At 38.7% G+C, this 26106-nt stretch overlaps 1 protein-coding gene across 4 annotated transcripts in view; it reads left to right on the forward strand.

The window, feature by feature from the left end:
* shoc2 (SHOC2 leucine rich repeat scaffold protein) overlaps positions 1-26106 on the forward strand; it is an 80383-nt gene that overhangs the window by 30208 nt on the left and 24069 nt on the right. For all 4 annotated transcript variants that reach the window (XM_052027561.1, XM_052027559.1, XM_052027562.1 and 1 more), the window contains 2 exons: positions 1674-2625; positions 14761-14898. In XM_052027561.1, the coding sequence (XP_051883521.1) occupies positions 1926-2625; positions 14761-14898 (838 nt within the window). In that variant the 5' untranslated portion in view covers positions 1674-1925. The remainder of the gene's footprint in view (positions 1-1673; positions 2626-14760; positions 14899-26106) is intronic.

A 26106-nucleotide genomic window follows, 5' to 3' on the forward strand; every position in this document is an offset into this window, starting at 1 on the left:
GCCTCTCGAAATGGCAAACTTTGTCCACAGCAATACACGGCTAAGTGGTGGAACTAATCATAATCTGTAAAGAAATCAAAATTTGCAGTGTTAAAAATTGTAGTTGCGGATCCTGTATGTGCATATGGTCAGGCTGGTTTCTGCTAGAGCTGGAAGTTAGAAAAGGTAAGCTGCTTTGTGCATGAAATAACTTGTACAGGTTGGATTTGTGTGAGGTAAAATCAACCATCTCTTAAAATATTAAGATTAATGAATCCTGAGAAGGAAAAGGCCAATGCTGTATTAAACTATTATACTCAGCAGTTTAAGTGCATTTATTTTTGCTTTTGAAATGGGTATGTTAGCAATGCTTTTCTATCTTTTTATACCAAATCAGAATGTGGTAAGCTGTGTTTTTCGTCTTTTTGGAATGTGTACTGTAATATAGATTGATGCAATAGGATCACCCATGATTATTACCATGGTGAAGTTTTGAATTGTAAAACAAAAAGTGATGTTGCACACCACTACTGTTTCAGTTGCCAAAAATAGATGTCATTTTTTTTTTAATGCATCACTTCTAGCTAGGAATCAGAAAAACATCTCAGAAAGCAAACCTCTAACCCAGCTCAAGGATAATTACTCCTCTTGCAAATATGGAGGAAGTTCATAGCAAAAATGTGTGCCCATAATATTGTGCTGTAAACAGATTTGACTCTGCATTTGTTGATTAAACAACTGGTTGTACTGATCGAAAAGTCAATTAGTTTCCATTACAACAGTCGCACACCGCCTTACTATTCCAATATAAAGCCCAAGCCCTTCCGCCCAGATATTATTTTCCAGCCTTGGCTATTTTTGACCTTTTATATGAAAACTCTAAGAACTAGTGGTTGCTTTTAAAGAAACTAATGAAATACTGTTTTAATCCAGCTGCTCAGTTTGGTTCTGGTATTGGCTGGTTGAAATCGGGAAATCTTTTTGGTACCCAAAATATGTTTTGAATGTAAATTTGTGAGCCTTTTTCTGGTGTTTGAGGAATCAATACTTCAGTTGTCATCTTTATCATTCCTGTATATGATTACCTGCTAAACCATTCTGACTTTTCATTTCTAACTATATTCTGACTATACATTTCTAGCACTTTTTAAAAATTAGTCTTGCACTAAAGCAAAGTTGGATTGTTTAGGTCTACAGTGACAAAGATCTTGATTTTCTTTTTGTTTCTGCAACAATGTCAAACACTATTAAATTCAACCTTGGGTGACCAATCCATCAAACTTATTCCTCCCCACTACATTTAGGTGATTGTATTAACTTTGCTCTTGATCCAAGGTCTCATTTAAAGGTAGTTTTATTTCATAACACAGTAAGTAGGGAAAAATTGTGCTGCAGCTACCTCAAGTTTTTTTTTCCTTGCACCTCCAACCCCCATCCCACCTTCTCTACTCACTTTCACCTATTCATTCACAGTAACTTGAGCTAGTTCATTGCAGGTGGTTGCTTTATTAAACATAAAACATTAGGCCTTTAGTTGGTTATTGAGCAATTGTTGTCTTTGAATCCTGATTTGTAACTAGCATGAAAATATTCTTATTTTAAATTTGGGTATTCCTAATTGGATTTAAGAAATTGCTTGATAAGCAGTTGCTTTAGTGCAAGTTACTTTAACAATATTTTCTTTTTTGTTGCAGGAATATTTCTGCTGATATAAGTGATACAGCAGAGTGAGGATGTTCAACAAGGGGACTGCAGCTCTATTCCAGATTAAAACTGGATATGTCTTTTAATGACAGATGTGCAGTTTGGTGCCATATCAGACTTCATTTTACATTGTATCCTGGAACATTTTAAATAAGAACCCTTTCAACCTTCGACAAAAAGAAATTGTTCTATTGTGTGCTTTCTAAAACATAATCGACTTGGCTACTGATTTTGCAGCCATTATGAGTAGTACATTAGGAAAAGAAAAGGACTGCAAAGAAAAGGACCCTAAAGTTTCTTTGGGAAAGGACAGGGAAAGGGATGCAAAAGCTTCTGGTGGCTTTGGAAAAGATGGTAAAGAGAGAGAATCCAAAACCAAAGGGAAAGATGCCAAAGAAGGAAAAAAGGAATCCAGTGGGGTACAACCAGGTGTGCAATTCCAAGTGGACAATACAATAAAACGGCCAAATCCTGCACCGGGACGTAAAAAATCTAGTAATGCTGAAGTGGTTAAAGAGTTAAACAAGTGCCGTGAGGAGAATGCAATGCGTTTGGACTTGGCTAAAAGATCGATTCATGTTCTTCCAACGTCAGTCAAAGAATTGACCCAATTAACTGAGCTTTATTTGTATAGTAACAAATTGCAGTGTTTGCCAGTAGAACTGGGATGCCTTGTGAACTTGGTCACCCTGGCACTGAGTGAAAATTCGCTTACAAGTTTGCCTGACTCTCTTGATAACTTGAAGAAACTGCGAATGCTTGATTTACGGCATAACAAACTTCGAGAAATCCCTGCAGTAGTGTACAAGCTGATCTCCCTTACCACTCTTTACTTACGGTTTAATCGTATAACTACTGTGGAGAAGGATATCAAAAATTTATCCAAACTTACAATGCTGAGTATCCGTGAGAACAAAATTAAACAGCTCCCTGCAGAAATAGGTAAGCATATTCAATGTCTTAATGCACATTCAGTACCATTGAGCATCCCTTTCCTTGAAGGTTCACTGAAAATATCGGTGACATAACTGATTGCAGCAGTGGTTTGTCTACTTCATTGTTTATTTATCTTATGTGTAGATTGCACTTACTGTAGCTTTACATTTTAGAGAAATATCTCAAACTATATGCAGTTTCATATTTTCACTTGCCATCATGTTCAAAGAGATATGGTGTAGCAATATCGCAATGAACTTCTGATTTCAAATGTACCAAATTCTGCAAAATTGTACAAACTCTAGTACAATTCTCTGACTACAAAGAATGCTGTAAGGCTGGTAGTTGACCACAAGGTAGTAAATCTTTAGATGACATCCTAAATGTAAGAATAAAGTCTGAGTCATTCATCACCTGGATCCCAACAATAGATAAATACTTGTAAATCCATGCCAGATGTCCAATATTATTTTGCCTTTGCTTCTGTAATGAAACTAAAGCTTTTGAGACCACTGAAATTTTGTGATGGGGTTACTTAATGTCCCATTCATTCAGTGCTGTAGGCATATGCATTTTCAAAATTGTTGTGAGAAAGGAAAGAGTAACACCAGCAAGATTCTTTAATTTTACCCATTGCATTGAAAACAGGCTGGGGAATTTTAATAGATTCACAGACAATGGGGAAATGGGATTTGTAGAACAGTTAATCCCCACTTTAACCCTACCATGCCCACATAGTAGAATGACCAATTTTATTTGTGATTATCAGGTTGTGATATCTTTCTTGAATCTTTGTAGTGGGATTTATTTGATTACTGCACAGCATGTTAAGGTGATTACTTAGGGCATTCAACAGTACAGCACAGGAATAGGCCCTTCAGCCCACAGTATTTTGCCAAACTAATGACATCTAATTAAACTAAAACCTTCCGCCTGCACATGGTCCATATTCCTCCATTATCTGCATATTCTTGTGCCTATCCAAGAACCTCTGAAACACCTCTATTGTATCTGCCTTCATCATCATCCCTAGCAGAATATTCCAGGCACCCACCACTCTGTGTGTGTGTGTGTGTGTGTGTGTGTGTGTGGTGGGGAAGCTTGCCCTGCACATCTCCTTTGAACTTTCCCACTCTCACCTTGTGTACATGAGCAAAAATTGTCAATGTTAGGGTATTAAACCTCTGTTAATAATTCAAGGAAATGTCATTTTTATGTATTTTAGCCTCTTGAAAGGTGCTTTATTTTCTAATCTGTTATTGCATCACAAGTTGCCACTTATCAGTTGTTATTGAATACTTAAAAGTTATGGTGGTTTACAATAATTTGCTGAACTCCAAATTTAAAAAAAAGGATGCTGGAAGTATTCAGCAGGTCAAGTAGCATCTGTGACAAAGTTAATATTTGAGGTCCATGACCTTTCAAAAGAGCCATATTTCATTCAGCACTGGGAGTTTCAGATGATGCTTAATTGACTATATACCTTCTGGGAGGGTTGTGTTAAGTGTGCATGTTACATTAGTGAGCAAACCATCTTGAATTTTTGTGAGTCGCTGTATAATGATGGGAAGCTTGTCTAAGTTGATTACCCCTCAACGAACTTTGCCATCAGGCTTTATGATTAGAATTGTATAACTGATATGTAAATCATACATTTGCTGGTGCTTGCTAACTTAAAAGGATTGTGTTTTTATACCTAAGGAGGTGCTACAGAACTGAGTGATATATACCTACCTCAAAGTGAAAGTGACTTTTCTATGCAGTGATGTGTTTTATGAAATCAGATCTGTATGGTCATTAAGTTAGTTGAAACAAAGATTTACAAGGAATTGTTTGCAAGGTCAGAGGTACAGTATGCATGAAGAATGGGATAGTGTTGGATGCGAATGATCTGAGGAAGATGATGCTAAACAATGTCTGAATTACCATGTGGTGCTGACTTGGGTGGAGCTCAGAGGTCACTGGGATTTTAAAAGGACATGCCATTTCTGACCACGAGCTAGTGCACTATGTTAAAGACCAAATATATTGATTGAGTGACCTTTATCTGGGTTGGGAGATTAAGCAATTGGAAGAAAGATTTACAGAGCTTGAGGATTGCATGTAAGAATGAAGACTTGATCTGTGTCTGCAAGAATGCAGATGCCAAGAGCAGTGAACTATTTATCAAGTTTAACCTGATGGTGAGTACACAGTTGTTGCAAGATTGGTTCCAGGTCCCATCTCAATTTTTTTTCTTGAGCAAATATACCTATACACTTATTGAGGAACCACTCATTGGTTGCATGAATGAAATGATCAGTTTCTAGACCACTTGTGTCAAGTGGCTCCCTGCTGTGTGTTGCTCTAAAAGGGCAGTGTTTGTTAAACCAGCTGTACCTTGTAATTTCAAAACCCAATCGCTGCTTGTGAGTTTCACTGGAAGTTGTTTGTTAGCTGGTATTGATTCCTTTTAAGGTAGTTAACAATTTAATGTGTTCTTTAATATGTATTAATGCTTTTAGAACATTATGGGGCATATTTACATTTATTTGGGGTACAGAAGAGAGGGCCTTAATGATTTTTTTATCTGTAAGCAGACACGGTGTATAGAATTTTGTACATAAATAAACTTTACATCTTCGCAGAAATTTTACTACTGGTTGCTGCTCATTCATCTGGTTCAAAACCCACTCCAGTCTTTCAATGAGCAAACACAAAGCACTGGAGGAACTCAGTGGGTCAGGCATCATCTGTGGAGGGAAATGGGCAGTCGACATTTCGGGTCAAGACTCTTCATCTCGACCTGAAACGTCAACTGTCCACTTCCCTTCATAGATGATGCCTGACCTGCTGAGTTCCTCCAGTGCCTTTGTGTGTTGCTCCAGGTTTTCAGCACTTGCAGCTTCTTGTGTCTCCAATCTTTCAATATGTGCTCTAAGTTCAAACACACATTGTATTTCACACATTGTATTAAGCACTCTTTAGCTCAAACTTTCCTTTGTAAATATTGTGGGCAGTTGGAGAGAGAACAATAGTAGGTTGTTAATTTTGTGTTCCTATCTGAATCTGCTGTACCTCCTTTAAGGCCAGAACATCATTCTAGAAATTTGATGCCCATTGCTAAAACTAATTTTGAATTCTAGTTGTAGTCTGGTGCCTTTTTATACAACTGAAGTATTTTTGCTTTCTCAACACTTTAAGAAAAAGGCCAACATTCTATTGCCACTATGGACTTGTCCAAAATGTTGATTTGTGCGTATGGACTATTAAACCATTTCACTACAGACTTGGACTCCAAGTCATTAAAAGAAATTTTGATTGGTCTTCACCTCATTCTGAATAGGTAACCTCAAACCAGATACTAGTGTCTAAAAGATTACATTGTAGAATCTTGGTTTGTATTGTCCCCAGTTTAGAATGGGTGTCCTCTGCTTTTGTGATTGCAGGCCCAATTTCATATAGGAGCATTTTGCCAGATGAAATTCTGCACATGATGTGCTAGTGCATTCATGCAGCTGGGCACATTGGAGTGATGTTAAACATCACACAATGCTAATTTGAACTTTCAGACAAAATTACTGCACATGTGAAGCTTGTCAATCACAGGATTAATGCCTGCTTTGATTTTAAAGAACCTTCCCTTACCTGGGGCACTTACAAAGCTCTGAGGTTCATACGGATGGGTGCCCTGTTAACTTTCCATCCATAGGGACTTTTTTCTTACCCAATCATGTCTTGCTGCCCTCCACCCCCCCCCCCCTCCCCCGGCCCAACCTGTGGTTGCAGTTCTCTCACCAATACCACCTTGTTACCTACCTAATCATCAGAGGATCATTTCTGAAATGTCCACTGCAGTCCTGAGCTGACCTCCAAGGTTGAGGGGAGAGGTACTGCCTTAACATCATGGTAACATTTGACCAAATTTGGCATCGAGTCACCCTACATCTTGGGATGCGCAGTCTTGACCTTAATGGGAACATGCCTAGATTGTTTCCCAACAGTCTTCTCTTGAAATGTTCCTTTTTGTTCTATTACAGTTTTGACTACCACTCATAGGTTCCAATTAACCCCTCATACCACTGAAATAAGGTGCTTGTTCAATCAACTTCCACTCCAGATTGCTGCTTCCTTTTTAATTATCCAATCTAATCATTATATTACTGTGAAAACTGGTCCTGAAATGTTACCTGAATGACATCTGGTTCTCTGAACCAGATCGAGCAATGATTCCTTCCTTGGAATAGTTGGTTGCCATTATCACTACTCAGTTTGCTGATCATTGCTGTGATTATGCAAGAAATTTGTCTTGGTCTAGAAACATGTGAGCCAATAGAATTTAAGCATTTCACCCTTTTATTTCCTTCTGAGACTTTAGTATTTCAGCATACGTGTGGTTTAGGCAAAAGAGAGCATATTGTGTTTGTGAATTTTTTTAACTTGATATCAACCATTTGGGAAGATTTGTTTTGGTGGAAATCTGAGCTTACAGTTTAGAATGAAATTTGTGTTAATTATAAGAATAGAATTTTGGTATATTTCACATTTTCCTCATTCAAGTAAATGTGGACAATTCATTTGTTCATTGATACTTTGGTGCTACTATGCTGATGTTAGTTAGATATACCCAGACAGGTGTTACCAATTAACACTTTTGCTGCCCGCAATAACTGACAAAGGCAGTTAGGTGACATGATCCAATAAGTAGAACTGCCTTTATAGACATTATTTAACTGTGAGGACTGCGGAAATAATTCAAAGTTAAGCATCTGACTGTTAATACAGGAAAACAATGACTGTTTAGTGTATAAGGATTTAAATTAACTAGCAGCAGGCTTATTATACTGGTATACAGTGTAGAGTTTAACTGCTGAACTTCAGCAACGTTTCCAAGATTGAGTTGTTTAGAATTCTCAAAGGCGGAAGAGAAAATGAACAGCAAGCATAAATAACAGGTGGCAGAAGGCATGGCTCGTAAGATGTACATGGGGAGGGTTTGAAGATGGGCTGAAAGAGGTCAAAGAATTGTACAGATAGAAACAAGCCCTTCAGTCCTACTCTTCCACATTGACCGAGATGCTAATCTGCACTAATTCATCTTCCTGCATTTGGCCCATATTCCTCTATTCTTCTCCTATCCATATACTGTACCTGTCCAAATGCTTTTTAAATGCTGCCTCTCCAACCACCTCTGACAGCCTGTTCCATATACCCACCATCCTCTCTGTGGAAAATCTTGCCTCTCAGATCTCCTGTCAGTCAGTATTTATTTTCAGACCTTAGACCCATGTCCTCTAGTTCTAGACTCCTCTACCCTTGGAAAAAGTTGTGTGGAGTTGCAAAAGTTGTTTGTAAGTCTCCCATAAGGTTGCTTCCTCAGCTCCTGTGCTCCAGTGAGAATAATCCCAGCCTATCAATCTCTCCTTGCAACTGAAGTGGAGAAGATTGGGCTGGATTCGGCTCCAGTGGTTCATATTTGCATCAACTTTATGCCATCCATGGCTGGTATACAGATGGGTGCCTCATTCATTTTGGTGCACCATGGCTTGCCTTCATTAGAAGGGCAAGTTCAAGTTCAGTTTTATTTAATTTTGTTTTTCTATAAATTTGTATAGCAGCCCATTGCATCAGAGGAATATATTAAATTTTGACAGGATCGACAAGCAGGATGTAGGGAGGATGTTTGCTTCAGCTGTGTAGTTTAGAACCAGGCCATGCTCTGGGGCAAGGTGTTAAGGGCCAAGATGAAAATTGTTTTTTTACTTTGGAGGTAGTCAGTTTGTGGAATTCTCTACCACAGAAGGCTGTGGAGACTAACGTATTCAATATGTTTAAGCAATATCTGGACACACAAAGTATCAAGCTGTATGGTATTGAGACAGAGAATCAGCCATGATTGAATTGAATAGTGGAGCAGACTTGGTGGACAGAAAGACCCATGTTTCATCAAATTTGTTATTTTCTCAGATTTTCACTGAATTGGAGACGTTTTTTTGAAAAAAAAGATAGTGGGATGTGTTTTCACCAGCAATGAGCTGATAAAGATGGTCAGGTCCTCCCTCGTTATCTGGTCTTGGGATCTGCTACCTGAGACCTATTCACCACTTGCTGTCTATTTTTGGCTTATGGAGGCCTGTTGTACAATTGAACCATGATACATCTGCAGGTAACTGCAGTCATTGGCACAGGATGAGAGTATGAGCAGCAGATCAGGTCAAGTATGATCTGCCCATGGAGTTCTACAGTATGCTGCCAAGTTGTGTGAAGATTATCCCATTGAATATGAAGTAGGGGGTAAAGTGTGAACTGGCATGTAGTACTGGGGGCATTAATGAAAGTGGGAAAAAGTTTTAATGCATTGAGATTTGCTTTTGGAAGATGGTGAGATCTCATGTGAAAATGACACATTGAGGTGCTGATATTTTAGATGAGTAAGCTCCAGAAACTGGTGAGGAATAGCAGTTTTGCCCTCTCCTATACAAATGTACATTGTACTTTTCTCATCACCTATCATTTATCCTAATATTTCCTTGCTACAATTGTCCTCATTTGAGTTGCAGAAACTGGAAGATTTAGCATTATAAATCCTGGGCAAAGTAATTTTCATTTCTTCTTTAAAAGAAAGAACTGTATTATTGTCAGACTATATGCAACTGGTCTGACTTTTTTTTTGTATCCTTAAGCAACAGGGATACTTAGTCTTTTGTATGAAATAATCTCAAATTCTGTCTAATATATATAGGACCATACCTATTAACTGATAGGTGAATTAAGTGATTACAGATTAAGTACTGACAATCTATTTGCTTTTTTTTCTATTACTCTACTGAAATGGAGCAAATTGCATAATTTTTAGATTATTAGTTCTTTCTTTCTTCAATCTTTTTATTAGTTTTCAAATTAATACAGATTAATATAACATCAATGTTTGTACATGTAATACAAAGAGATCGGGAGAACAATCGTGGCATGGATAATCATAAAAAACAAAGTATATAAAAAAAATCTGTGGATCCAATGATTTCTTAGTGAATGAATATAATATAAAAGAAAGGAAAGAAATTTATTATAAAATATAAAAAAAATCCACAAAACAATAAGAAAATTTATAAACAGTATATCAAACTAAGCTAAGGGGAAAAAAAATTCAAAAAAAACAAACAGGAAAAAAAAACTGGACTAAAATTTCTCAGTAGAAGCAGAGCAATATTATGTCGTCAACTCCATTCCTCTAAGTTAAAAGGATATTACAAAGGGATCTATATCATGTGAAAATATTGAATAAATGGACTCCAAACTTCCTCAAATTTAGGCGAAGGATCAACGGTACCACTCCTCAGGTCTTAAACACAGTTGTTCATGCACAAAGCTTAGTTGTATTCCTCAGTTTTAGTCTGATTTAAATTCTGCCTGAAAATATACAGCATCAAAATGTACTTTCAGAATATTGAGCAGGATTAAAGTACAGCATCTTGATTATTTCAAATAGTGCTGTAGATGTGATGATGTTTGTTAAAGATTTGGATCCCAAAAACATTAAGGTAGAAGGGGAACATATGACAAGCACCCCATGTCACTTGACAATTGATTATGTAAGAGATCAGTAGGAATGTTGTGCAAGGTGAAAGCATATTTGAATTCTTGAAAAAATATTATGCTTTCAAAGTCTATCATCAGCTAGATTAAAAAGGTCTTCTGTAATACAGTGACGCCTGCGTTCTGGTAGTTTGGCCGAGCGAAATTCGCTGTTGCAGAATTCAGAATCACTACCCAGAAATTTGAATCCTCCCTTACCTGGTGCTACCTGCCTGTCAACTTCTGCATCCCCCACCTCCTCAGTCCACCCATCACCTCAGATTCCTGTCTCACCACTCCCCTTCTCTTTGTACTGGCCATCTCACCTCTACACTGTCCTGATGCAGGGTTCCTCCCACAGATGCAGCTCGACCCACTGAATTCCTCCAGCAGATCGTTGCTCCAGATTCCAGCATCTGCAGTTTCTTGTGTCCTCCAAATTTGAGATTCTGAATACTAGTTGCACTTGCGAAATTTGTTGTGTTGGGGGGGGGGTAAATATAATTCTTTTTGTCTCTTGATGCATGCGTAAATGGTATGGCTTTATGAAAATTCGTGATACAGACAGTTTTCTAGGAACTCAACCCCCCCCCCCCCCCGCCCCCATAACATCGCCTGTAGTATCATTTTTGTTGATGATAACATTCACTTGCATTTTAATAATTGTTTTATCACAATTTTAAATGACAATACCTTGAGGATTAATGTTTCAATTTCCCCACTTCCAATGTCCAATCATTCTGTAAATGATTACCTTATTGATTAGATTCAAAATAACTCTCTCTAACCATACTGATGTAAGTAGGTGTGCAACTGGCAGTGAGGCTGGGAAATGGGGCAGCAATTTTGTCTTTTCAAAGAGATTCACTTAAAAAAAAGTGGCCTTAAGCACTATAAGAACAGTAACATCAATGTGTGATTATAATTATTCTCGTGAAGAATAGACCTAATGTCGTAATGTTCAGTTGCCTCTTCCATTTCTTGTCATCCTAAAACTTCAGTATTGGTAAATTGGTTTATTATTGTCACATGTACCAAGGTACAGTGGAAAAACTTTGTTTCGCATGCCATCCATACAGATCATTTTATTACAACAGTGCATTGAGGTAGTACAAGGGAATACAATAGCAGAATGTAGAATAATGTTACAGTTACAGAGAAAGTGCAGGCAGACGGTAAGGTGCAAGGCCTTAACAAGGTAGATTGTGAAGTTAAGAGTCCATCTTACCGTATTAGAGGGTCATTCAATAGCCTTATAACAGTAGTACAGAAGTTGTCCATGAGCCTGGTGGTATATGCTTTCAGGCTTTTTTTAATCTCTCCCACCACCACCACCCCACCCCCAATCGGGCAGAAGAAGAGGAGAATGTCCAGGGTGGGCGGGGTCTTTATCGTTGGCTGCTTTACTGAGACGGTGAGAAGTGTAGATAGTCCATCGAGGGGAGGTTGATTTCTGTGATGTGCTGAGCTGTATCTATAATTCTCTGCTGTTTCTTGCAGTCACGGGCAGAACAGTTGCTGTACCAAGCCGCGATGCATCTGGATAGGATACTTTCTATGCTGTATCAATAACATTTGGTGAGGGTCAAAGGGGGCATACCAAATTTTTTTTTAACCTCCTGAGGGAGTAGAGGAGCTGGTGAGCTTTCTTGGCCGTGACATCTCCGTGGTTGGATCACGACAGGCTGTTGATGTTCACTCCTAGGAACTTGAAGCTTTCAACCCTCTTAACCTCAGCACTGTTGATGTAAACAGGAGCATGTGCACTGCCCCCACTCCTGAAGTCAATGACCAGCACTTTTGTTCTGACACTGAGGGGAAAGGTTGTCATGACACAATGTCATTAGGCTCTCTACCTCCTTCCTGTACTCCAACATTGTTATATGAGATTTGACCCACTACTGTGGTGTCATCTGCAAACTTGTAGATGGAGTTAGAGCAGAATCTGGCCACACGGTTATCAATGTAAAGGGAGTAGAGTAAGGGGCTGAGGATGCAGCCTTGTGGGACACCAGTGCTGAGAATAATCGTGGCGGAGGTGTTGTGCCTATCCTTGCTGATTGTGGTCTGTTGGTCAGTAAGTCAAGGATCTATTTGCAAAGGGAGGTGTTGAGTCCAAGGTCAGTGAGTTTAGAGATGAGTTTGCTTGGAATTATAGTATTGAAGATGGGGCTGTAGTCAATAAACAATAGTCTAACGTAGGTGTTTTTACTGTCCAGATCCTAAATATGATGTCTGCATCAGGAACTATCTTTGGATGCACAGTTCACTGTCTCTCAACCTTTAGGTTCTGTTTGTTCTGTTCTGTACATGAAGATAAAAAATATTTATCTTGTTTTCTGTTGAAAATCTCTTCCAGTTGCACATCCCATCATTTAGAAAATCACTTGAAACATTGCCTTCAGTTCACTCTGTTCCTAATCTTACTTTTTGAGCAGCTTGATTTGAGGTCGCCTTAATTGCTAGCTTTAAAAATCCTTATTTTTATTTCTTTATAACAGATTTATGGTGAATTTACAATGTACCTTCTGTCTTGACTAGTTTTGACCTACAAATTTGAAATGTCATTTAAAAATATACACCATATTCCAGCTGCATTATCACATCTCAACTTAATGTTCTAACTTTGGCAGTATAACCACTGGCACAAGTTGAAGAAATGCAAGGTTTCAGAATAGAAAAGTCTCCAACTAAATCTTGAAATTTTCAAGATTATTAATTTGTTAATTTAGAATGATGTTTTTGAGCTGGGACTTGGTGGAGGGCTTCTGGATTAAGGCCAGGGAAGCAAAAGCCTCTTTGAAGAGGGCATGGATTTTTCTGCATTTATCTATTAACTAAAATTCAACATGCTATTGTAAGTGCAACATAAAATAAAGAGCAAATTAATTTCTTAATCTTGTTAATGGCCCCTTATATTTGGGGGTTCATAACCCATCTGCTGCATCGGGTCGGTCTATAATTATCCCTACAGCAACGCCTCTAATCACTTGCCTTAATTTCCTACTTGTAGAGATCTGTATCTGTTACTGAATTGCAATAATGTCATGCTATAAACCCAATACAAGTACGAACTGCTGGCACCCTTGACCCACTTGTTATCTCCACATAACCAAACCCATCGCGTCTGTCCAAATGCGTACAATTGACAGGGAAACCTAACTAATGAAGTGCTTGGAACTTGGTCTTGCTATGATGCTGTTTTGTCAGAAAGTCAAATATAAGGTCTCATGGCATTGCAGGTAATGACACCTTTTAGCTTCAGTGTCATTCTAGCAAGGGACATCTACATCACCATGTCACAATAGGAACCAATGCTTAGTGGACCAGCCACCACTTAATTCTATCTGTCACCTCTATAAACCTGGCCTTCAAAAGGTGCAAGATATAGAAATGCCACAGCAGGGACATCATTGTTGAATGACTTGGATTCCATAAAGCCTTTTCCAGTCAACTTATCAGAACCAACTGATAACTCCCATAGGAGCTGCAGTGTGTCGATTAATACTTCATCTGCCTTGCACTCCATTGATAACTTTGAAGATGCAGTGTTTTTCTAACAGAAAACACTGAGATATGAGCAGGCAGGAACTGTACTGTGTAGGCATTCTTATCCAGAAGTACCATCACAACTTGAGGGACTGGAAAAAGATGGTCTTCATATGCCTAAAGATTTAAGGTCAAACAAAAACTCTTGATCAAAAGAACAATAAGTGGAAAGAACACAGGACATCCAGTGACTTGCTGACAGCCAAGATGTCTCGTGCCCATCTATAGCCTAGGCACCCAGGGGCACACCCTGCCAACATCTGAGAATGGAAGGAAGATTATCAAGGACAGAAGCAAGATTACCCCAATCTTGTTCATTGATTCTCAGTATGTATGTGTGTGTTTTTACACAGTGAGACTGAGCTCCAAGTCACGGTGCACTTTTACAGAAGTATATGAGAAGATGGGTCTTACCTGAATCTGGAATGATTCCTCTACTAACTGCTGTATAGTAATGCCCTTCCTGACAATTCAGATCCATGACAGGACCCTGGAAAGCGTGGATTGGTTTCCATTTCTTGGGAGCCACCTTCAATGAAGGCAATTGATGAAATTACCAGTCTCAAAATGCCAACACAACTTTCAGCTGACTGAGAAGTCTTTGGACTAATACAGCAAGTTCATGATCCGCCAAATAGCAGTGATCCCTACACGTTGTGCTTCAGAGATATGTGCACCCACAGTAGGTACATCAGAGCACTGACAAATACCACTGGTGCTGTCTTTCAAAATTCATAATTTTTTTGGCAGAAAAGGTGAACTAACTTCGACTTCCTCAGCTTCGAGACACTGATTCTCTATAAACAGCTCTGGTGAGTGAGACACTTCATCTGATATCAGACTTCCCAAACAAACACTATTCTCTGAGCAAGATATTTTAGAAGGACAGAGCACCAAGGGTGCTTTCAAAATCCCCTTGGCAGTAGTCAAGGTCAGACTAGGTCTTGGGCTTTTCTTTATCTTGGTGAATCTGTTTCAAAGAAAATAATCCAATATTTTAAGGTGAAATACTTGACCATCTATTTTTCTTTTTCACAGGTGAACTCTGTAACCTCATAACACTGGATGTGGCTCACAACCAGCTTGAACACCTGCCAACGGAGATTGGCAAATGCACACAAATCACAAATCTTGACTTGCAACATAATGAGCTGCTTGATCTGCCTGAAACTATAGGTAAGGCTTCAAAAATTATTTTCATTGCTCTGTGGACTTATTTTCTCCATAATGAAATAGTTTAACACACAAAATCCTGGAGGTTTTCAAAACTTACTGTTTAGTTTGTAACAATTTGAATTCTTAATATCTAAGCTTACTAAGTTTCACAGCAAAATGAACTGTTACAGTTTTCATTGAATCCCAAAAACTACTGAGCTGAGTTGTTTAATTTGGCCTGTTATCTAAACTCTTCACATTGCTGTCCTCATGCTCAATTCTAACTTTGTATGGATGCATGATTCCAATTGTTCCTGTCCACCCAATCTGGAGTTAAACAGTGAGGTGTAGAAAAACTTTGACATATGAAAACTCTTAAAATTGCCTTAAATATTTTTAAATACAAGTGATTAAAACACTAATTAATTAGAACCTAAAAAAAAAATGCATTAAGTAACTGAGCCTACCTTTTTTTTTCCCCTTCCTAACTTCTAAATCTGGACTAAGATCATTGCTCTTTGCCAGGTTTGGCTGCTGTAGGATTGCAGAGGCTGATTTCACCAATTATTTCAGGCTCTGCTGTCAGGACTCCATGTAGAATCCAGTGATGGAATGAACTGACAGTTGCACTGGCATCCCTGAACTCTTTCTGGAGTCAAAGCAATGCCAAGCAAGCCTGGGATAACTGCAAGTGGCTGAATGCTGGTTTTTCTCAGCCAGGTTGATATGGCCCAACGGCTATAAATGCATGGAATTGCACAATACTTTTCTAAAATAATGCCTGAACATCCTGAAGTCTAATACAAAAAAAACAAATTTGACTCCTCCTGTCGGTATAAATCAGTAGCACTTGTTATCTAACTTTTCATTTGGCTGTTTGCTTCTCCATTGATTCCCTGAATACAAACTATTCGGTAATGAACACATTTGCTGGGAAAGAGCTCTGGCCCTGCTCTATGAGGAGCTACCCTAAAGAATGCTTCAGTAGGCTACAAGAAGCCTAAAGGGTGATTTATTTTTTGCTTTCAGTTCTTTTCCTTGCACTCTTGTTTGCGATTTGAAATGTGGAAATTTTTGGTTAGTATCTGTACGTTTCTGAAAATCTGCTTGGGAGCGTTGTAGGTTACAGCAAGAGAAGGATGATTGGGATAAGTTGGTTTGTGGACTTCTGTGTTTAATAACGGCACTGTCACACAACTTGTCAAGTGGTGGTGAAACTGGAATAATGTTTATTATTTAGCCCTTATTGGAAAAATATGATGTTTCTTTCAAATGGATCCATTTCTGTATCTGAATTGTAATCCAGTATGTTTTGGTTATTGAAATACTGTAGTTTATGTAGGTAACATATTCTAATGCCAAATCATTACTGTATGCGTAATAAAAGTTTTGAGAGCATTATTCAGCATGAAAGATCTTTGTAATTTTTGCTAGTGTCACTTCTTGTGAAATTGCATGATTATCCACCATTGAATATACGAAAATATATTTGAAAATGAAACGTGTTCTTTACTGGAAATTTTTAAATTGTAATTTGGTTACTAAGACAAGTTTAAACTATAACTTGTGACTCATTGTCACCTAAATGCATGATACTTAGCAATTTATGTAAAATCTTAACATTTAAAACTTAAAATTGAAAACCTTAAAACTGAAAAAAAACTAAGTCATCTTTCACTGAGAAATGAACAATATAAGCTTATATTGCTCATTTCTCAGTACCTGTAAAGACTCAATGTACAAATCCAGGACAGTGGAAAATATTTGCTATGGTGTATCCCTCTGACAATCTCTCACCTGAACTTAGGAATTGGATACCCTGGCAAGTTTTGTGTGAAATTCTGCTTTTCTGTCCATAGAACCATAGAAAACTACAGCACAGAAAACAGGCCATTTGGCCCTTCTGGTCTGTGCCGAAACATTATTCTGCTAGTCCCATTTACCTGCCCCCCAGCCCATACCCCTCCAGATCTTTCTCGTCCATGTATCTATCCAATTTACTCTTAAAAGTTAAGAGCGAGCCCGCATTTACCACATCAAATGGCAGCCCATTCCACACTCCCACTACTCTTTGAATGAAGAAGTTCCCTCTAATGTTCCCCCTAAACCTTTCCCCTTTCACCCTAAAGCCATGTCCTCTCATACTCTTTTAACTGTCATGCAGTTTAAAGATATTATAGTAGCTTATAATAAAGTGTGGAGACATTGGGTGGAACTAATTATTTAATAGGGAGAACAGCTTTCAGAAAATGCTGCTGTCCTTCTAAATTGTTGCTCTGAGCATTCTTGTTGTAGATTTTCCTGTGTGCCAATTTTCAGGTGTGACACTAGCAATCGTACAGATGGCTTCCTGGAAGTGTTGTATCGGTAACATGCTGCGTATTTTTTTGGGAATCATTTTGCGCAGTAAATCAGAAAAATGTTAGGGTTAATGAAATGAAGCTTTGTTGCTAGCGTTGCAGTATTAAAATATAGAATATACTGGATATAGTAGGTGTCAAACCTGATTTGATGTAGAAAAAACATTTTTGTAACAATGTAACTGCATGGAATTAACAGTATTTTTAAAGATCAAGCTTAGTCATTTCAGGAGCTTAGAATTCACCACTGCACTATGCATTGAATTGTTCAATGTTAGAGGTGTGACTGATTTGATGTATTGGTTTATTATTGTCACTTGTACCGAGGTACAGTGAAAAACTTGTCTTGCATACTGATCGTACAGGTCAGTTCATTACACAGTGCAGTTACATTGGGTTACTATAAAGTGCATTGATGTTAATTTGTGATTCTTGATCTATGTAAGTTTGTTGTGCTTGACTACAGTAATCCAATTCACTTTTTTCTAAAATTTGAAGCTTTAGAAGTCTGAATATGAAGGACTTTATAATATTTTTGTAATGGACATGTCTAGCATGGTGCATTTTTGGTGAATATTTTTGCACAAGATTTATAAATGGCAAAGCATATACCTGTGCAAGTATTATCAATATGACACTTGGATGACAGTAACTGTGGTCATTAAGTTATTGGGCTAGTAGCTAGTTTTCTGGACCATTGAGAAACTCGAGTTTGAATTCTACTGTAGGAGCTAGGTAATTTAAATTCAGGTAATGAGATTTAAAAACAATATGGAATTGGTCTAATTCCTGTAAATATAAAATTGATGGATTTTCATTTAAAGTCATCTGTTTCTCAGCATTCCTTCACTGAAGGACATTAGCCACCCTCGCTCAATCTGGCCTGTATGTGACTCAATGCATTTGATGCTTAATACTCCCTCAGTTGTGGAGAATGTAGGGATGACCAATAAATGCTGGCATTGCCAGCGATATCCATATTCTGTGAATGAACAAATATAAAAATATCTAAGTAATGTGGAGCATTATTTAATGTTCCAATTTTGAATTTAATTTATTTTCTTTCTCTGCTCCATTTTGCTTCCATTCTTTGTATTGCATTCTTTTCACCCACTTATTTTCAAGTTGTTTGTGTTTCCGTCTCACTCATCTTTAATCTTATTCCAGTGCAAATGTGCATACCAGATGCCATAATCTGTCATTTTCCTTTGCAGATTCCAAGTAACTAACTATGTATTTCTAACATTTTGTTTCATTTCACACTTTCAATATTTGAAGTTGCATCATGTATTCTGTCCTGGGCCATGCCTGTGGAAAACCAACCTGCAGTTTTTTTGCTTGTGCTCCAATTCAGCATATGTTGCTGTGGTATTAGAGTAGATCACTTACCTTTTCACCTCTGGGACTTGCATTCAAATCCAGCACTGACAGATGGGATGAAAGCCTGTAATCTGTGATGACTGGCTCTTAAATGGAAACTAATTTAATCAATTTGTCTGACTACCATCCTTTAACCTTTTGTTAACTTCATTTCAGAACATCTGTAATATAAAAATGAGTAAGAGACTATAGAGGAAGAGATTGCTGTAGCTTTGCTAGAACTTTTTCATTACGAATGGAGAAGAATTTCGAGCCCAGAGGGAGAAATCCCTTGTCCCAGCCCTCTGGACTAGATATGAATTAGCCCATTAACAGGATTGAATATATGACACATTAAACCAATGCACCATTCCATCCCCAGAGACTCCAGATTTTCATGAAGCTGCAATGTCATTCAATGTTCAAATTTGTTTGGATAGTTGCTGATACTACATAAGTGAGGGTAGAGCCTACATGGGTAGAGAAGTTAGTTCTAGAGTTTTTATGCATTGAAACCTCTTATAATTTAATTGCCAACATTGATGCTTTCCATTTAATTTACAAAGGGTTATCATAATTATTGATGACCAAAAGTTGTACTTTTTTAAGATTAATCATTTATTCCGCACACCCCAACCAACGTCAAGACAAGACAAAACTGCATTTCAGTGAGTATACAAGCCCTGAATTGTTCTGCATTAGCCAGCATCGCGCTCCCTCTTATGCAGAAAAACATTCCACAATACCTCGTCTGCTGACCTAGTTTTTTGGTCGCCATTCCTGATACCTCGTTCATTGCTTTGCTTTGTTCATGATAATGCTTTCTGGGACATTTAATGTTTGAAAAATGCTGTATCGTTGGAAGTTGTTTCATCTAATGCACAAACAGTGGTACAGAAGTTGGTGCTGCCTCACGGCTTCAGGGAAAATGGAAAATGCAGGAAGCAAAACAGGCTGAAGGGCCTGTTTTGTGCTGTGTGGTGCTGTATGGTTCTATCCATAGAGAGAGAGGTCAATGAACCCTTATTCAGAACTGGAGAAGTAAGAAAAATATTTTTTAAATTGCATACAGGGATAAGTGGAGTGAACAGAAGCAGTGTCATAGAGGACAGGACACAGTTGTCTAGATGACCACTATTTTTAACACCAGCAATTAAAGAAAAGAAACCAAATAACAAAATGAAACTGAAATACGCAGCAGTATCTCCACAGAGGTGGTTACCTGAAATTGTCAAACTCAATATTAAGTGGTGAGGGCTGCAGCATTTCCAGAACAAAGATGAGGTGATATTCCTCGAACTACTGTAGGTCATGTGGACCCGTGTAGGAGGCATGGATGTCAGAATGGGAAGGAGAATTAAAGTGACAGTGAACGGAGACCTCGGGGTCATCCCTGCAGATTGAACAAAGGTGTTCTGCAAAGATGTCTCCCAATCTGTGCTTGGTTTCGCGGATGTAAGGGAGACCAGATTGTAAGCACTGAATGAAGTACACTAAACTGGAAGATGTTCAAGTGAATTATTACTTTGAGGAAATACTTTTTGGGTCAGTGGATGGTGACAAGGGGGTAAATGGGGAATTTTCGCGTCTCCTGATGTTACGTAGGAATGTGTTGTGAGAAGGGAACGGGTTGGTGGGGATGAAAGAGCAAACCAAGAAGTAGAAGTACAGTCCTTTTGGATTGCTAAAAGGGGAGGAGCTGTTGTATCTAGTGGTAGAATCCATTGAAGATTGAGGAAATGACTGAATGATGGAGTGGGAGGTGAGGATGAAGGGAACTATTTTCCCCACACTTGTTCTCTGCCCCTCTCCTCCTAGCCAGAAACAATATAAAGGAATCACAGTTGTGAAAATGAAGCTTAACTTTGGTTTCCAAACTGTTTGTTACATTTTGATGTTGGTCAAGGACCAAGGAGGGAATTTGTCTGGCGCACGAGGAAGCGGGCGAGGTCCTTAATGAGTTTTTTGCATCAGAATTCACCAAGAAGGACATGGATGATGGTGAGATTAGGGAGAGATGTATTGATATTCTAGAGCATCTTGATATTAAGAATGAGGTGGTGTTTGGTGCCTTGATAAACATCCAGGTGGATAAATCTCCAAGGCCTGATGGGCTCTATCCCAGGGTTCCAAAGGAAGCAAGTGAGGAGATTGCTGGGGCCTTGACAAATCTTTGTATCCTCTTAAGCCATGTATAACTTGAAGACAGGAAAATAGCTAATTTTGTTCCTTTGTTTAAGAAGGGCAATGGAGACAAACTAGGAAATTTATAGGCCGGTGAGCCTTGCATCAGTGGTAGGGAAATTACTGGGGAAGACTTGAGGATAAGATTTGCTTGCATTTGGAAAGGCATGGACTTGTTAGCAGCATGGATATTTGTTGGGGAGGTCCTGTCTCTCAAATTGAGTTTTTTTTTGAAGAAGTGATGAAGATGATTGAGGGCGAGGCAGCAGGTATTGTCTACATGATTTTGGTAAAGAATTTGACAAGGACACTCGTGGTAGACTGGTCAGAACATTGTCACATGGGATCCACGGTAAATTGGATACAAAATTGGTTTGATCACAGAAGACAGGATAGTGGTGGAGGGATGCTTTTCTGACTAGAGGTCTGTGACCAGTGGTGTTCTGCAAGGTCAGTGCTGGGACCTCTGCTGTTAGTAATGAATATTATTTGGATGAAAATGTCGCTGGTCTCATTAGTAAGTTTATAGATGACACAAAAACGGTTGCTTTGGAAATTTGGGCGGAGAAATGGCAGCTGGAGTTAAATTTAGATAAGTGCGAGGTGTTGAATTTTGGGAGGTCAAATGCAAGAGGAAAATGTACAGTAAGGCGGGAGCATTGATATGCAATGGATCTTGGGGTGCAAGTCCATAGTTCCCTAAAAGTGGCAACAGAAGTGAATAGGATATATATAAAATTATGAGAGACATGGGGTAGATGGTCAGAGTCTTAGGGTGGAAGTGTCAAATACTAAAGGGCATAGGCTTAAAGTGAGAGGGGGGAAAAGTTTCAAGGAGATTTGCAAGGCATTTTCTTTTAAACACAGAGTGGTACATACCTGGAATGCTCTGTCAGGGGAGGTGATTAAAAAGCAGATACGATAACAATGTTTAAGAGGCATCTAGACAGACATATGAACATGCAGGGAATAGAGGGATATGAGCTATGTGCAGGCAGATGGGATTATTTTAGATTGGCTTCATGGTCAGTACAGACATGGTGGGCCAAAGGGTCTGATGTATTCTGTTTTATTTCAGCCATGCCATATTTAAATCTCTCTTGCTCAACTTGCATCTCCCTTGCTAATTATTCTCCATTTTTTAAGGTGACAAGTTCCTGTGTATGTTCCAAGTACTTTTCTGCTGTATAATACACATCTCCCTTTAGCTTTGAGCTCCATAACCTTACACCTGTGCTTTAATGTTCAGTTTTCATAAAATCACACACAATTATTGTTTTGCTTTGTCTTGCAATGCTCTGAACTCAAAGGGATTGGAAGCAACTAAAAAGTAGTTTCAAGGTGGTCTTATTTCATTGCCCAAATCCAGTTCAAAAAAAAAACTCAGGCTCAGTTGATTCCTTACTCTGTTGGCCTCTCATTACTTGGTTGCCTCCTGCTTATGCATTCGATTTAAATCCATTCTAACTGGGCTGTATTGTATGCATATGTTTGTCAACTCTTACAGATTCTAAACCAAACTACTGTTTAATTCATTTTCCCCCTCCTCACCTGGTTCCACCTATCACTTGCCTGACCCTGCCTAACCACTCCCTTTCACCCCATCTCTCCTCTACGCTCTTGACCTAAAATATTGACTATCCCTTTGCCTCCACAGATGCTGCTAGTTCTGCTGAGTTTCTCCAGCAGTTTGTTTTGTATGTGTTCGGGTCAGCCTCTCAAAGTATTGCAAACAAATAAGCTTGAATTTGTATAGTGGCTTTCAGAAAATTATGACATCCTAAAAAGATGTTCAGTGTACAAATTGTGTATTTTAATTGCTCTGCTCAATAGATATGTGCATATATGCTGTATAAATATAGTGTGCAGTGTAAATATAGAGAATGCAGTGTTAGGCATGATAAAGTGCATATCGCAAATAATCCTGTGGACAGATATAAATTTGGAGAGTTCTAATAGAAGGGTGTGTCTTGACATATCTAATCATTTAAGTAATATATCTGAAGTAGCTAATTAAGGAAACTGGTGAATTAATTTTTACTGAGTTATATTTATCTACTTTGCCTTGCATTTTTAAATCAGCAACTTTGCTGCATGATGTCGGGCAGGCCCAATAGGGCTGAGGGAGTTCATAAAAGCCTTTCAAGAATGAGAATATAAATGAAACTAAATGGAGGACAGGCTGCATGTTTTCATGTAACATTCTGGGCTTATGTAAGGTATCTATCTGCATTAAGAGCATATTTATCCTAGAATTATCTGCCACATTATGATTGGACTTCTTTGCCATTTGTTCTAATTGTATTTATTCTAGTTATTTTCTCAACTGCAATATTATGTAGGAAGTGACTAACTAGATTGCAGTTCAATGTTCAATTATTGGCAAAAGGATAAACACTTGGCTGTATTTTGTACGTCATTGCAAAATTTCTGCTTTCTATATATAACTTAAATTCACTAAAAATTTCCAATTCATGTCTTCCACAAATTATGTTGAAGTTACTATTTCAAGATGAATTGGGAACAAATTTCAATAAATGACACAAACACAAGCCATTTGGATTTCCATCTTTATAAAATTCCATAGTGGTATTGCAAATAAATTTTATTTTGGAAGATTTTTCCATGCTCTGGGTTTTAAAATATCTACTCTTGTAGGCTTTAGTTTACTTTTAATTGATATGAATAGGTTGTTGAAATGAAAGCCAAATGACTTTGAAAAGGGGATTATTATTACTATAAGTTTTTTGTTTGAAGCCTTTGGTTCAATTAACAGACTTCAATTATTGATGTCTTTATTAAATGCTTGTGAGTGCAATTGGCTGCTGGTATTGAGATCACTTTTGGAAATTCACATGTTATTTCCCTTACTGATTGGGTTCCAGGAAATCAACTCATCGTGTGGATTTGCTGCTGGTGGTACCTGTGTGTTATTATTCAGACTGTTAGCTAATTTATGTGGAACCTGAAATCTCGAATTAAAGGCAAATTTTAAACGGTTACTTGATGTAATCTAAAAATGGTTTGGATGAGATGCAAGAGGGGAATTCAAACGGGAAAAATTCAGTTTCAAATTTTCCATAGCTTGTGAGTTGAAACATGGAATAGCCTCTGATTTTGTACTGCTGCACGTGTGTGTGTATGTACAACATGTATGATTAGATTACTGGGTATATTGCATTTCACCTTCAAAACGTCTTGATAGTATACACTTTTTCCCCAAAGCCCTATGTGAAATGCAGCTCACCTGTTTCAAGTCTGTTCTGTAGAGAGGGGTGGTTAATGTTTCAGGTTGATAAATTTTCATTACTACTGATCTGATGAAAGGTCATGGACTGGAAATGTTAACTGTTTCTCCTTCTTCTGATGTTGCCTGGCTTGCTGGGTATTTCTACCATTTTATTTTTATTTCAGATTTACAATTTCTGCACTTTTTGTGTTTTTTCAAATCAGTTCTGAATGGGAATGAAACCACAGCACAAAGGACAAAAATAGGAGCAGATGTAGGCCACCTGGTGCTTCAAGTTTGCTCTGGAATTATTGATGTTCAGGTAGAAACCCTGCATCAGGACTGAGTTTGGAGAAGGTAGCTGGTACAAAGAGGAGAGAAGGTGTGGTGAGATGGGAGCCAGTAGGTGATTGGTGGACTGAAGATAGGTGAAGGATGATGGCAGATGGAGCCAGGTAGGGGAGGGGGAGGGGTGGAGTTGGGAGACAGATACAGGCAGGTGGATGATAGATGAAGGCAGACAAAAAAAACATGAATGCTGCTGGGTGGGGTAGGGAAGGTCAAGGTGAAGATGGCTGCTGAAGGGTGATAAGTGGAAACATAAAGGCTACTAGTGCAGGAATCTAATAAGTGGGGAAGGTGAGGGTGGAAGCTATTAGGGGAGAGGTAGGTGGATGGAACCAGATGGGGGAGGGTGGAGTCTCCAGTGGGTAAAATGTGAGGTAGGAAGTGGATGGAACTGGGAGGGAGAGGGGGACAAAAATGGGTGGTGGGTGGCTGGAGGGGGTGTACGGGGGAGGGGAATTAACTGAAATTTGGGCTACCCAGTTAGAATATGAGGTGGTGGTGTTCTAGTTTGCATCAGGCCTCACCCTTACCCTGGCTGTGTAGAATACAGAGGATGGACAAGTTGGTGTTGGAACTCCCCTCACCTCAAAAAAAAAACACTAGCCCAGTCATCCATTCAAAGTTGCACACATTTGAGGACTTGATGGCATAACTCCTCCCAATTAAGGTAAATCAAGCAAGAACTCAAGCCACGTTCAATGATGGTGCACAATTAACCAACCAACAGGAGTCATTGGAACTCTCCTCCCCTGAAACAAAGGAGTAAGGTATCATCTGAGGCTCAGTAATGGATATGAGTCCATCTTCTGTAACTGGCTAGTTGGATGCCGTACTGCTTGACCTGCATCAAGAAGTTTCAGGTTGCTATGATGGGAAAACCCTAGAACATAAGGACACATGAAGTGGAAGCAGTAGAGGGCTATTTGGTCTCTTGTGCCTGCTCTGCCATTCTATAAGATCGTGGTTAATCTTTTACCTCAGCAGCACTTTCCTCCACTATCTCCAGATTCCTTAGTTGGCTTAGTATCCAAATATCTTTTGATTGGAAGATTGCTGAAAATTTTCCTGGTTGCCTTCATGACATAAGACATAGACTGGCAGCTTAAATTAGTGTTTTCTCTATTTGCATGGCTAGAACTAGCAAAATGTAACTACATTATCCTGATTGCAGCTCTAAAATTAATTTCCCTTAGATTTTTGCACAACTCTAGAGGTGGTTTCAGGAAGCTTCTCACTATAAAAAAAATTAATTTGGACATCACTACCAAATCCAGTATTTTGTGCCCATGGGTAAAATGTCTTCAAAGTAATTACAAGCTGCTGTTGTCTGTGAGCTCCCACAGTAGCATAGTTGCAGGATTTAGACCCAGTGACAATGAAGAAAATATTTCAAAGTCTGAGTAATATGCAGCTTGGAGGGGAGCTTGCAGGTCATGTTGTTACCATGCCCTGCTAACCTAAGTGACAGAGATCATGAGTTTGGCATAAGCCTAGGGGAGTTGCTGGAGTGTAGTTGTACAGTGTTGTAGGGAGTGAGTGTGTAGCTTGGTTGATGCTATGCCAACCAAGTGAGCTGTTTCATTGTGGATGGTGTTGTGTGATGTTGGAGGTACTCACCCAGGCATAATGGGTGAATAGCTCTGACATCACACAACATGTTGAAAGTAGAAAGGCTTTGGGGACTCGGGATGTGAGTCACTGAAGACAACACACAACTTCTGTCCTGATCTTGTTATCTCAGTACTTGCT

The sequence above is a fragment of the Pristis pectinata genome, chromosome 12 (genome assembly GCF_009764475.1).
Source record: "Pristis pectinata isolate sPriPec2 chromosome 12, sPriPec2.1.pri, whole genome shotgun sequence".
In the NCBI taxonomy this organism is placed as follows: Eukaryota; Metazoa; Chordata; class Chondrichthyes; order Rhinopristiformes; family Pristidae; genus Pristis; species Pristis pectinata.